The sequence below is a fragment of the Nelumbo lutea genome, chromosome 4 (assembly GCF_056320005.1).
Source record: "Nelumbo lutea isolate HS-2025 chromosome 4, American lotus-T2T, whole genome shotgun sequence".
NCBI classification, from domain to species: Eukaryota; Viridiplantae; Streptophyta; class Magnoliopsida; order Proteales; family Nelumbonaceae; genus Nelumbo; species Nelumbo lutea.
In genome coordinates this window covers 91,899,826-91,914,473 of record NC_142687.1, presented here as the reverse complement: position 1 = coordinate 91,914,473, position 14,648 = coordinate 91,899,826, and the positions used below count along the sequence as shown (strand labels likewise).

Sequence of the window (14,648 nt, the reverse complement as noted above, 5' to 3'; positions counted from 1 at the left end):
ATGTTCTGTCATTTAATATAAAATATTATAGATATGTAATGTTTTATATATGAAAGACATTGGCTTGGAATTAGGCCCAACTCGGCCTGAGCCCGTGTAGACCTGGGCTAGGGCTTATGTTACAAGCCCGAAACCCCAGGCCGGGCTGGGCCTGGGCCTAAGTTATAGCCCTTATCATAAGTGCAAAGCCTGACTCGGCCCATGATCACCCCTAGGCTGAAGCGAGAACAGTCTATGATAATAGTTGTACATAATTGCCTCATGTAGACCTACTTCAACTTGTTCATGGGGTCCGGTAACTTGATGGCCAGCCCGACCTAACAAGATTTTAGGCTAGTGGGCTTGGGACCAAAATATTAGGTTTGCCTTATTTCACATTAGGTTTAGGCTTTTTCAAAAAAAAAAAAGAAAAAAGAAAAGAAAAGAAAAATCCAACCTAAGTCCAAGTTGATTTTTTATTATTGAGTAAAAATTAAAAAAAAATCTTCTTACCCTTTTTTCTTGATCAAGCTTCAGGCTTTATATGTGGTTCAAGCTTGGGCTCAAGCTTGAGCCTGAATATGATCTATTAATATAGAGGCAAAGCCCATATCAAACTCGGATCAGCATTGCCTACGAACAAGTCTACAAGTCTAATCTTAGGAACTCTCAAGAGGGGTGTATAATAGTAGTGTATCTCTAGATCTCTTCGAGAGGTCCCTTATGTATGGTTTTCTTGGAGACACTTTTCCTTCTAGGAAGTATGGTTTTCTTGGAGACACTTTTCCCTCCCTTCTAGAAAGTTTCTTTTTAGACTTAGGGATGCAAACGGATCGGTTCGGATTCGAATAAGCGTATATTCAAATCCTATCCAACACTATTCATGTCAGATCCGATTAGATTTGATAGGACTTGACTAAATTCGAATCCTATCAAATCTTTGGATCTGATTTGATCCGACTTTTTTTTTCTTTAAAAATTAATAATTTATTAAAAGAAAAAAAATAAAATATACTAATTTAAATAAAGGAAAAACAAAAAAATAAGTATTTTTTAACTATTTTCATCATACATATACATGTTGAAATTATCTAAAACTCACCATGATTTTGGACATTTCTCTTAAACTCACCACAACTTTTCAAAATGTCTAAAATTCACCATGTCAGTAAGTTTTTATTTTCCAAAACTTACATTCCGTTAGTGCATTTTTAATGCTTCTTAACAGAGGTGTCCATGTCAGCATAAATAACAAATTTCATGACCAAATTACCCTTGAATGGTGACTAAGGAAAAATGGTCTTTTCAGTTTTTAATTTTCTTGATTTTTTTACATTTTTAGTGTTTTGTTATAATTTCCAATGTTTTGTTATAATTTCAGTTTTTTTACATTTTCTATTTTTCTACAATCTATAAAATTTCCCGTATTTTTTGTTATTTATTTGCAATTTTTATGTTTTTCTATAATTTTTTATGTTTTTGCAATTTCTATAATTTTTTTATATTTTTTGTAATTTATATGTTTTATGTATTTTATATTTGCAAATATATTTTTTTAAAATTTTTCATTTTTTCATGTCTAATTATTAAAATGATAATATATTAGCACCCACTAATTTATTTTGTATATATTTTATGAAGGTTAAAATGCCAATATATTTACACCCGTTAGTCTGTTTAATGTCAAGTTAGTGACATCGTAAGTTTTAGACATTTTGAAAAGTTATGGTGAATTTAAGAAACATGTTGAAAACTCATGGTGAGTTTTAGACAATTTCACTTTTTATAAAAAAATAAATAATATAACAAATTTATAAAAATATAATATAAATAATACATTTATAAATAAATAAATAGCATATATATATATATATATATATATATATATTGTATATTTGTATTTATAAATATATAACATATTGGATTGAGTCTTCTCGGATTTGATCGGATCATGATCCGATCCATTTGCACCCCTACTTTAGACTCACTTCTAGAAAATTAGCCTAATGTTCGCCATCTAGACTGATTGGGGTGTCACCATGTGTCTTTGATGCATGTGAATATATCTTGATAATCTATAGTCTGGCTGAATGCCAATATGAAAGTTTGTGATTTGTATATTTGGTGTAGTGTTCTGTCAAGAAGCTAAGTATTATACATTGCAATGTGATACATGTTGCTTGTATCACACTCCATATCTTGAGATGTGATTGCTTGAATTCATTATGCTATGTTATTGCCTCCACCACACACCTTTTGCCATGTATGATTACTAATCACATAATCTTATAATTATAATTCAAATAGAGTTGAGTTGTATGCTTTTACACCCTTTAATTTTATACATGTGCATAGTAGTACTCTTACATTGGTACAAAATAAAGGTAAAAAATTAACCCTATATCTTTTATATGCCTGACATTGGAAAATTCCACCTCATTAAATTCAATTTTTTCCCAATCTTAACAAGGTGCAATTCATTCAGCAATGCTCAAATAATCCAATAGAATAAGAAACACAACAATAAAGGCCAAATAGGCAACCATGTAAAATATAGGCCAGCTTTTTGGGAAGCTATTTATCTAGGTAAATGAAATTACCCAGGTAAGTGTTTCCCAAATAAATAAAACAATAACCGTTTTAGTCATAAAAATCCATTATTAAAAGGGGCAGTTTTGTTCCATCCAAATCTTGGCAATTTCTCCCAAGTGAGAAAGTTACTTATCAAGTGAGATGGAGTAAGTGATATACAGGGAAAATCAATTTTCCATGGACCATGTACAAATATGAAAAAAGAACATAGGTATCATCATCAATAGGAATCAAAACCCCATTGACCAACTTTTCCCTTTTTAAACCAATAAATTAAATTGTAAAAATGAGCACACACCAGGAAAAGATAACTCAATAGATCCAGTTTCCATTATTTGATTGGTTTCTAACCTTATAAGAGCAAGTAAGAGTATAAGTTGAGACTTTTGTTCTATTGTGTCTTCCACTTAGAATTCAAGATTAGTGTTATGAAGATAAAAATGTGGCTATTTCCCCTTTAATGGTGAATACAATGAGTTACAAATTGAGATTTTAATAGCCATTGCTTTTAACTAGTATTCTCTTAGATTGATAACATATTCTTTTTACCCCATGAATATTAGTTGTAAGGATGATCTATATTCTTTTAAAGAAGGTTAGATGATGCTTATTTATCTTTCTGTCATCATTATTGTTATACACATAATAAAGAATGAGTTAATGCTTATTTATCTTTCTATCATCATTATTATTATTACACATAATAATGGTTTATCTTTCTATCATCACAATAAAAAATGAGTTAATGCTTATTTACCAATAAAAAGTAAAATGACATAAATAATTACTAATATCACAACCTAATACACTTTTTTCTATACTATTCTCATGGGCTCACCTTTTTTTTTATCAAAATTGCATTTGATTTTGTTATTAGTGTGCATGCATGGGAATACGGATAGGTTGAGTTAGGAGGTGGGCAATGATTAAAGTATCAATATCAGGTATCATATTGGACAACTCATATATAGATACTGATAATGATACATTTTGGAAACACATGATATAGATAAAAAAAGATGGATATGCTAGGAAAATACACACAAATTTCATAAATACATTAATAACACTAAGTTTAAGATCAAATTGATCATAAAATAGTATATAAATACATAGAAACTGTAAATATTAAGGATATATATGAAGAAATATATTACAATTAATGTACCGGTATGGATAATTTTATTTATAGTGCATCAATCAAGAGTCCAAAACACTAAACATATGTACCTATTATATTTTAATTATTATATCAATTATTTTTATTTTACTATTTTAATTTTTTAACATTAAGAAAAAGTCAACTAAATATTAAGATTTCAAGTGTAAATTAAAATATCAATTAATAATTTATAAAAATATAATTTTAACTTAAAGTATATCAAATTTGTTAAAATTTCTAAGATACATATCATATACAAATTCATAGTTTTTAATTACTAAAATATTTATTCCATTATTAATATTTTTATTTCTATAAATTTTATGAAATAAATATATATTAGTGGATTTGACAGATTCAATTTAATATTCTATTCTTCAATACTTTGTATGTAATATTTTTTTTTGTAAATAATAAATATGTTGTTATTACTTATTAGTGTAAATTAAAATATTAGCTAATAACTTGTATAAGTATATAAACTTTTTAAGATTTATATCTTGTGAAAATTTATAAATTTTAAGTATTAAAATAATTATTCTATTATTAATATTCTATTTGTATAAATTTCTTGATATTAAAATAATCTTTTTTCATATAAATGTGGATTTTGTACATTATGTATTCTATTAGTTTATAAAATACTACTTTTAAATATTATTATTTTTTAGTTAGAGTTGTTAAATATAAATATGTGTTTTTTATTTAAATTGCATGTGAATACAAAAAGTTAATAAAATTCATTTTATTTCACTTTATATCACGAAATGAAACATGCCTTAGTGGTTTATGATTGATGGGATATGCTAGTATTCGTAACATATCTCATATTGTTAGTAACCGATACCGATACAATATGCCCCGTATCGGATTTATCGTATCAATATTTAAATCCTTAGAGATGGGTTAATTGTGAACTTCAAATGTACCCAAATTTTCAAAATGTGCCAATCTAGTACCTACCATTAAGGGTGGCAATTTTCCCCGACCTCGCCAAGGTACCCCCATCCTCAACCCCGTCGGGTCGGGGAGGCCAGGTACCCGTCGAGGATGGGGCTACCCCTGAATCCCCAATTGGGGACTGGGACGGGAAATGCAATCCCCGCCCTGACCCGTCCTCGGTTATATAATATAATTATATATATTATATATTATAATAATCATTATTCATTTTTTTAAAAGATTAAAACTTAAAAAAAGTAAAACACTTAAACAATAAAACACTCGATGACTCAATAGTAAAACCCTTAGACTTCGAGTCTTCGACAGAACCCTAGCTTCATCTTTCTTCGTCAGTTCGTCTTCGTCGCCGATTCGTCGACCGCCGATTGTCGTCACTGACTATCGCCACTAGTCCATCACCATTGGACATCGGAAAGAGGACAAAGATACTTGTGTCTCAATAGAGGATAGAGAAGAGATACTCGAAAAAGAGTTTTAGTTCTTTAATCTTCCTTCAACCTTCATCATCGTTGCCGACCGCCGTTGCTGTTGCCTCACCTTCGGATTCTCTCTCATCACCGACCTCAGCTCTCACAACAGTCCTCTCTCTCTCTCTCTCTCTCTCTCTCTCTCTCTTGCAGACTCTCATTCTCAATCTCTTAGAGACTCGGACTCTCGGTCTCTAGTTCATCGAGGATTCAGGTCTCCGATAGGGATGAATTCCCCACCGGGGTCGGGGATGGAGGGGGGATTCCTTTCCTCGCTGGGGATTAGGGATGAGGATGGGGTGTGATTTGGGGGTTGGGGTAAGGGATGGGGAATGTAATCCTTGCCCTAAACCCATCTTGTTGCCATTCCTACCTAGCATTAACCAACCATTAAACAGCATTTGATCCAAAGTGGCACTAGGCCCAAAGTACAGTATTGATCCAAGGGCAACGTGATGCAAAATTTGCAACTGACTTGTCCTCACTTCATATTAGAAAGAATTGATCCAGAGGCAAGGTGATGCAAAATTTGCAACTATTGTTATGGCTCAGTTTTGAAAGGAGTACAAATGTAAATACTTACAATGCAAATATATGCAAAATAATATAAAATATAAGGTTTTATACTCTACATATTTGTATTTGTACTCAAGGTAACCGAACTGACCAAATCGATTATGTCAATTATGGTTATGTGGTTTTATTTCAATTAGCAATTTTCATTAAGTTTATATCTAAAAAGGGTAAATATCATAATTTCATATAAATTGTATAAGATAATTTTGGTTTAAGACATTTTGTCAACCTATAAGCAATTTCCTATTTTACAATCATTTTTATCAATGTTATATTATCAAAAAATAAAGTTTTAAATTGTTATCAACATAATTAATTATAGATGTCAAATATCATCAAGTCTAATCAGGTTAACTTGGGGAATGTTTGGAAGCATGGCCGTTTTCTCTGAAAAAGCGGTGTTACACTGGATTTACGTAGGTGTTTCAACAAACACCTACATACATGATTGTTTGGTTCAAGTATTTTTTGAAAAAACGCTGAAAAACGGGCATGCCTTGTAAATTCGGACCCATCCGTTGCATACACCATTACACCATCCTGATTATCGAGATTAATAATTGGGGTTCGCGGTCCAAATTAAAACCAACCTATTTTACATTAGCCAACTTTGAAGCCAAAATGCAAAGGTTGCATCTAATTTATTCTCATTTAGAATGCAAAAATGACTGAAAGAAATTAAAATTATTTTCATTTTTACAAAATTCAACTGAAATAGAAATTCGTTTTCATTCTGCAGTTAACACTCTTTACAAAATCCTCGTGAATATCCTATTTATTCGCCATTTCTCGAATTCTCTAGGGGTATATTAGTCATTCGATATTTCAATAAATCTCTAACTCAGTCCGTCTGTTTAAATTCCCCTCCACGGCTCCACCTCTTTCTTGTGCATGTATGTTGTGTACTACGACAGCGACGAACTAAAAGTCACAAGCGCGCGCAATTTGTTCCAGTGTTCTCTTTATCGTCCTCTAAAATCTCTGGTTTTCATCTGTAAGAGAACCTGAACCTCTCCATCTCTCTCTCTCCCCCTCTCTCTCTCTCTCTCATATTTTGCTTTCCTTCTTCATTTCTGTAAATTATAATGGAGATTTGATGGCGAATCTCTCCATGTCATCGTTGTCCAAAGCAAACCAATCTTCTATTCTGTATCTACATTAATGGCCACTCTGATTTTATGTATCTTTCTGTAGCTGGGCGCTGGCAGAGAGAGAGAGAGAGAGAGAGAGAGAGAGAGAGAGGAAAAAACCCTTCAACCTACGGTGGAACTCTTCGTTGTCCATAGCTGTCTCTGCTTTAGTAATCTGGGACACTTTACGAGTCTAATTCTTCTTGCATGGACTTGAACCGTTTGAACTAGTTATTAGGGTTTGATCAAATGTCTTTCCAGAAGTAGTAAACAATTCTGGTTCTATACGAGCTAAACAAGTTTAGTGGTTCTGATGAGTTTCTCTTTGTTTGTCATTTGATTTCTCTTCTTCGAGCATTTCAAGTTCTTATGCGATTATGTTTCCATGCATCTGCTTCGTTTTCTTCTTGTCACAGACTACAGGTAATCTGAGATAGGTTGCCTACTTATGCCCATGGAACAAATGTCATCTACTTCCGGTGGATTGGGTGCCAAAGTAGTGAATCCTTATCCGTTCAAGAATATCTCGAACCAACATGTGGTAGCTCAGAGGAATGAAAACTTGCCTATCGCACAACCTCTTCCTCACTGGATTTACCGGCAACAACCATCTCATAATCAGACTAATTTTTCCCCTGAAAGTTCAACAGCATTCTGTGATATTCCTGTTAGAGATGTAGCAGCTGGTGCTCTTTCACCTGTTGGCAGCATACAAGTTGATTCTTCCTTTGATGCTTTGAAAGCCAGACAACTACCGCACATAGTCAACGGCAATGATCCTGAAGCCTCGAGTTCTGCAACAGTTCAACATAGAAAGATGGAAGGAGAAAATTATAATGTTCCAATGGTACACGGAATTCTTTTCTCTGTTTCAGTATTAGAGTTTTCCGGATAATTGTTCTATCAATCTAATTAAGAAATACTTGATTAAAGTGAAGGTTCTATTATGGTATCTTACCACAGGCAGTTCATTTGAGGCCACTCGGTGAAGGAGAAGTGGAGAACAAATTAATGGATGTAGAAAACCAGATTCTCTCCCAAGTATGGTTGTTTGCTTCATACCCTTGTCTTTTGTGTTGCATGCATCCTCTTTCAAGTGGATGTATTGTCTAGCTTCTTGTTTGACAACTATATTTTGGTTGTATAACATACTCATTCTTTCCACAGAATCATGCTTCAAGTAAAAAAGAGTCAAATGAAGATACATGCAATGTTTTTCAACCATACCCAGAAGTAACCATTGCAGTCCCAGGTTCACCTTCCAAATTGTGTGGCAGTGTATCAAGAAAGAGGGCCTCTTCTCGTAGTAATGTAACTGACCGTGTAAGCAAAGCTCCTTGCGTTCTCTGGTCTGCTGTCCACAATCATAAATGCCATTGGCAAAGTGTCTTCATTTCAAATAAAACTAGCATATTTATGTATAAATGCCATTAAATATTAGACTCTAACTAATTTCACAATTGACTTGAAAGTAAATTTTGCATATACATAACTAGCATCCTTTAAATTTCTTAACTGCCAACATTCTATTTTCAGCTCCGCAGAGAAAGGATTGGTCAAGGGTTCAAAGCATTGCGAGAATTGCTTCCGCATTTCAAAGAGGTGCATAGATGCATTGAAAGAGGGGGGTTTTCCTAAATCTGCTACTGTCCATATCATTATCTCTATCCCGATGTTTCCAGTTTAATATTACCCATCTAGTTGCATCATGAACTGCTGCCTTTTGGCAATAAAATAATAATTAAAAAATGAATAGCATGTTCAAAAGAATGAGATGGGTTAGGTCAGGGCTTCTTTTTGGTCAGTAACAACATTTTCTTTTGGTGCACCACTAAGAAATTTTAAGCAACTAAAATAGTACATTCTTGAAAATCACAATCTTGGACAGAGATCATGTGGGTTTACTCTAAAGCTATAGGGGAATCAATATGTATGTGCTGGGACCTTAGCAATGCTTTGGGAGCAGCAATTGATGTTGTCTTTGCGTTCGCGGCATGTTAAGGTGGAGGGAGACTTGCAGAATGCTATAGGGTGGATGAGAGATGGTGTTGAAAGGCTCTGGTTGATGTAGCACGATCTGGTCACTCCTAGCTGGAAGGGGCCTTGCTCCTAGCTGACAACGGACAATACCTGAGAAGGAGAAGATGAAGGATTCCCGGGGAGCTCGCCTGGCGGGAACACTCCGATGCTTAAGTTAGACCTTTGAGAGAGAAGCTTAGAGAGCAATGATGAGCTAAAAGTGGGGACGCGCACTACTCGATTACCAAAAATTCAAAATTCCCTTTTTCTTGGGGGTTGGAGCCCTTATATTTTAATGTGCTGCAAATCGGGTGTAACCGCCTCTGGCTCTCTACTACAGCCGTTATTCGTCAGACTGATTTGATTGGCGTAGGTATCCGTCGCAGGGTACGGTCTTGTCACTTGAGAGACATTATGCAGAGTTGGCGTGTACGCCGCCTGACGTGAGACGTGGGCACAGTCCTCTGGACTGGCAGGTGCTGCGTTGCCGGACAAGAGACGTGGAGCAGACTGAAAAGCACGGTCTTGTCGGATAAGATGTTACCCGAAGACTCTAGGTTACTCAATAGTGAGCTCCTTTGTAGCAAGCTCCCTTGTAACGAACTCCTTCATAGCGAGCTCCAATAGCGAGCTGCCTTGCAGCAAGCCGTTCTGTAGCGGGCTGTTTTGCCGGGGTTTCAGCGGGCTCATTACGCCGAGTTGTGGCCAAGCTGTCATGATGAGCTATCACTTACGTCAAGTCATATCCAAGTGTCCCTTAGTTAGGAGGTCGGGTCAAATCACCCTCCATCACTGGTATTTACTTAATCACATTAGAGAGGCCACATCTTTAGCAGCCAGAGTGAAATATCATTGATCTGGGTGCTTAGATCAGCCAACTTCCTAGATGATCCATTAGTGAGGAGTTGAGAGATTGGAGTTATACTGGGCCCTTACTCCTAGAGTAGTTTGTATAGGTTCCCGTGTTTTGTTTATTGCTTAATTCTGTTTTTGATGGTATCTTCTGTGCTGTTCAAGGAGGTTATATACTTATTTTATCTTTTCTGTTTTATCTATTGAACAAAACCAATAATAAATAACTAATCACTTTATGTGGTCAAGATCTGCAAAATTATCATGTATAAAATAGGGCATAACCTGTTTGTTATAACCATCTGAAGATTATCCTAATTGTGAACACCAAGTTGCAATAAAGACAAGATCATTGATATTAGACAGAAAAATTAGAAAGCAGAAACTACACTATTGTTTGAAGATGTAATTGGAAAAAAGTTTTTCCTAATCTGTTAAAATTTGACTTATTGACATATATATTTTGAAGTGGAGGACTAGGTTGATGGTAAATGATCTTTTCTTACTATAACTGAGAACCAACAATGAAAATATATCAGGCCACTGTATGAAATTCCTCATTCCAAAAGTTATGAAACTTGATTCTAGTTGTCACAAATCACAATTAAAATGGAATTGGAAATAATAAGTCTGAAATTTTGGTAATTTGGATTAAGATGGATTTTTATATTTGTATGTCCATGTATTGAACAAAGGAAATTATGATCAAGATAGCCAAGAATATGTTCAAAGTGCAAACCTAAAGGCCCCTGCCTTCATGAAGCAAACTGACAATATATGGACAATCCAAATGCAATTTGAATATCCATCCAATATTTGATGGAGCTGATCTTCTATATAACACCATTGTTACACAGTCTTGCGGATCCTTTTTTACACCGGAATAAAAAGAAATCCCATTCCGAGCTAGTCTTCACTAAATACCAGAAAAAACTGCATTACAGCTACAGGTGCATATTTCTTTTTCCTTTTTTAGGTATTTGAACTTTGAGGGCTAAGCCTAATTCCTTTCAGAGAGAACTTGATGCTTTTTGCCCTATTTGTCCAGCCACCTCTTTTCTCTGGGAGTTCTTTTTCTTCCTTTTTTTAGATGTCTTGGAGTTGTCCAACTTTGATGTAACATCTTTTGTGGTGGGCTCAAGAGGAGCTATTTTGTGGTCTCTATTTCTTTTTGTTCTTTTTTTTCCAGCTGTGTGGAAGGAGCATAATAGTAGAACTTTTGAAGTAAATAGGCCTTTAGTGTGTCTTTGTGGTGACTCTTATCTTTTCTTGATGATTGGGCTCTTGTTCTCAATGAATTAAAGGTGGTGGTGGGGGGGTATGGACCGTATGGTGTAATGTTTCTTCCTTGGGCCTTTTTGTGTATCATTACTCTCTCTCTCTATTTATATATTATATCACTTGTTAATAAAATTTTCAATTACCTCTATGCTATGCAAGTAAATATACATAGAAATCTGTATGTGCATCTGTCTATAACTTTGTTAATTCTTTTGATTGATACATAAACTTCATTATATATTCTTTTGAATTATGTTGTGTTGTATATTCATCTAAATGATCAGTCTCATTTTGGTTTTGTAGGGTAATAAAGCTTCTCTACTGGATAATGTTATTGACTATGTCAAGTATTTGCAGTTTCAGATTAAGGTTGGTCTTTGTTCTCCTAATTAGCACATGTATGTCGCTGAAGTGTTTTTATGATAAATGAATACTCAGGAACATTGTTCTGAAACTCAGAAACAGATGGTTGAACCTTCTCTACCATTGCCCAATCCCTAAACTGGTCCAGGTAAACCCATGAACCAGGGAGCTTGAAAACCAAGAATATGATTGACCATTATAACTAGCCATCAAAATCAGCTGGCCGAACTAGTTTTCAGGCACAACCTACTATGTTTGACTTTTTCTGGTGCTTTATAATGTTTTTTCTTCTTTTATTTCTTAATATATAAGATATAGACACACTTTTTCTGTTGCTTTCTTTTCATATTGTTTTCTTTTCTTATTTTCCATATTTTTTGTTGCTTTCTTTGTAATTTTTCTTTTCAAATAGTTTTATTTAGGATCAGATAGGTCAGTGGTTCAGCCACTGGCCAAACAGCTAATGTGAAGGTCCAGTTACTTTGTGGGTTCACTGATTCTTTGGGTTTCAGAACACTGCCTGGAGCTGGTAAATTGGTAATGCTTTTTTTTTTCATTTTATTTTCTTATTTATTAGAAGTATAGGTTGATTGCGATGTTGGTTCTTTAATATCTTTTGTTTTGTTTGTGGTTATTAATTAGACGGGTTTATTTCTTGTTGCTGTTTTGGATAGGTAACTGTTCTCTCTTCTCCACATCCACAGCCTATTTCTTTTCTCAGATCTGACTGCTCCAGCCTTTCTTCCTTCTTATATGCTTAAAATTGAAACTGACACACCTTTCCTTTCTTTGTTTTCTTCAAGAGCTAACAAGGGGAATGCCATCAAAAGATAGGGGTAACAAAAGAAGTACCAAAAGAAATGGGGATTATTAAAACATGGGAAATTGCTGACATCACTTTTATTCTTCTCCTATGAAGAAATCACCAAACCACAAAAGATTCCATGTGCTTGAGTATTTCAGTCATCTTGAAATGCAAACATCTGTTCTTTCTGAGCAGTACCATTTCACATAGTCTCGTGAAGGTTAAGCACTAGGCGTTCTGCAAATTCTTAAGAAAGTGAATTAACCACTTAACCAAGTGAGCGGAAAAGTTGTTCCATTTTGATAATGCTTAATGCAGTTTTGGAAATCCTATGCCATGAAACTTATCTAAACACATTTGATTTCCCACAATAATATAAATTAAAACAATATTCAGAATATTCTTTTCTTTCTGAGAAGGAACAAGGATGGTTATGGTCAACTTAGTACCCTTGACTCTAACTTTCAGGTTGCAAGATATCATTCTATGCAAATGATAAGACCATCTTAGTTTACTTTCCATCATTTTATCATCTATTTGAAAATTTTGATTGTGATCTAGTCCATCCCTAACATTACAGAAACAGAAACAAGTATCAACTTTCCCTGCAACTAAAAGAAACAAATTATGAAAATATTTATCTTTTCCCAATACAAATTTTGTACATTCTGTAATGCTTTGCTTGCATTTGTTTGTTAATGGTAGTGTAGTACTGCAATGAATTCTATATGAGCTTAATTTTACAGGTCTTAAGTCAAAGCAAACTGGGTGGTGAGGCAATTAATGCTCCTCTTGTTCATCTCGAGGTAAAATTCATTTGACCTTTCATTCTTTCTGGGAATAGTAGTCTTCGCTTTGAAGCTGTAAACATACCTGGAAGTTTTCATAATGTTGGTGCATTTTGAGTAATTTTTCTTGTTTATTGGAAATCTGGAGGCATTATATGGAAGGGATGATGATTCTAATTATGCCTTGCCTGGCCTTTTATTCTCTATACTTTGTGCTCATAATGATCAAGTGTGGGCTTAAATCTATTTATCAGAGGATTCTGATTCCAGAACATTGTTTCCAGTTAGGGCTTTAGATCTTACATGATTGTTCTTTTGTATGTAGAAGATTCTTTTTATTGCTGATGAGTACAAAGATAGAGAGAGTCTTCTTAATTGGTTGATCTTACTAAAACTAAATCTAGAACACAGATGATATGATGTGATCTCGCTCATCTCTTTGGCATTTTTTTACCATGATTTTCACTGTTGCATTGCATATTCCTGACAGTTTTAAGTAATCATTCATCCAGCTTTTACCACTGCTTCCTCCACATTTAACTTTTTAAGTAATGAAGATGTCAAACTTAGTATAGTGCAAAGTATTAAAAAGAAAAAAAGAAAAAAAGAAAAAAACCTTAGCATAGTTTAAGTAAATCATGGGTGGTGACTGTCTTTATTATCTGAATTAGGCAACTGAACATTTTTTTTTGTGATACATTGCAGGGTTACGGCCATTACCTGCTTAATCAACAGATGCTGAAGGAACCCCTTGAAGAGATAATGGGACGGTTGATGGAGGTGGACATGGGAAAAGTGACCCAGCTGTTGCAAAGCAAAGGCCTGGCTGTGATTGAAGATAGTTTGGCAGAAAAGCTCTTCCAAGCTGGGTAAGAAGGGAAGTTGGTAGACCTGTCTCTATTTTCAGCATCATGCTATTTTATGTTTCTCTGAGAGAATATATTTCCTTGGTCATTCCAAAATTAAAACTGGGCACATCTGTTTGTTTAAACAAGCCAACTCCAAACCCTATGATAAGGATAATGGAAACTTGGGCGATGGGCAGTTGATGCCATTTTGGGTTTTAGCCATTGGAAAGATGAACATTTTTGGTCTTAAAAAAATGTAGGCTTGTTAATAAATCATGTAACAGAACAGGTTACATTGCACCTTTTTTTTTCATGGTCACGGTAGGATGTTAAATTGCTAACACCACGCCTCGTTTTTTTATAACTTTTTAAAGTTTTTTTAAATGTTGGATGACGTGGCTTTACCAAGTCTACAACCGAGTAGGAGCCAAACATTGTCCAAAATATTTGGTTGTTTGGTGCTTCTTGTACGCATCCAATTTTTAATCCAATTGGTTCCCCCCCCCCCCCCCCCCCCCCCCAAAAAAAAAAAAAATCCAATTGAGTTTGCGGCTTGCGTGCTATAGTGGAGATTGTCAATGCTAGACAACAAAGGAACAAAAAAAATTAACATAGCCCACCTTAGAAACTTACTGGTTTTAAGAGGTTAGTGAAAGGGTGGTATTTAGATGCAAGAATTAATCGGCAGGAGTTATTGTTGGCAAATGTATATCGGTTTTTTTGCTTGTGAAGTGTGAGGAGCGTTTTTTTTTTCCCTGATAGGAGTAAAGCTTTAGGGGTCGTTCTTTTTTAATTTTTTCACTTCGGAACTTTATTTTCTGAA

At 34.4% G+C, this 14,648-nt stretch overlaps 1 protein-coding gene across 10 annotated transcripts; it reads left to right on the top strand.

Annotated features, from left to right (window-relative positions):
• Nucleotides 1–6,594: 6,594 nt before the first annotated feature.
• LOC148861790 (transcription factor LRL2-like) lies at nt 6,595–14,125 on the top strand. 10 transcript variants are annotated; one of them, XM_088941778.1, is made up of 9 exons: nt 6,595–6,733; nt 7,286–7,469; nt 7,617–7,716; nt 7,833–7,910; nt 8,037–8,192; nt 8,406–8,471; nt 11,325–11,390; nt 12,936–12,995; nt 13,683–14,125. In XM_088941778.1, exons 2-9 carry the CDS (start codon nt 7,318–7,320, stop codon nt 13,848–13,850), a joined length of 846 nt encoding a protein of 281 aa, XP_088797904.1. In that variant the 5' UTR covers nt 6,595–6,733; nt 7,286–7,317; the 3' UTR covers nt 13,851–14,125. The 10 variants fall into 10 exon arrangements, with proteins under 10 accessions (XP_088797904.1, XP_088797907.1, XP_088797906.1 ...); XM_088941781.1 differs by having other exon boundaries at nt 7,808–7,910; XM_088941780.1 differs by having other exon boundaries at nt 7,613–7,716.
• The last annotated feature ends 523 nt before the right edge of the window (nt 14,126–14,648 follow it).

Excerpts from the sequence above, each read along its gene's own strand:
- LOC148861790 (XM_088941774.1), top strand. The coding sequence starts at position 7,318 with ATGCCCATGGAACAAATGTCATCTACTTCCGGTGGATTGGGTGCCAAA. Across the intron at positions 7,717-7,832 it reads AAAATTATAATGTTCCAATG|GCAGTTCATTTGAGGCCACT; the intron begins GTACACGGAATT and ends ATCTTACCACAG. Across the intron at positions 8,472-11,324 it reads TGCTTCCGCATTTCAAAGAG|GGTAATAAAGCTTCTCTACT; the intron begins GTGCATAGATGC and ends TTGGTTTTGTAG.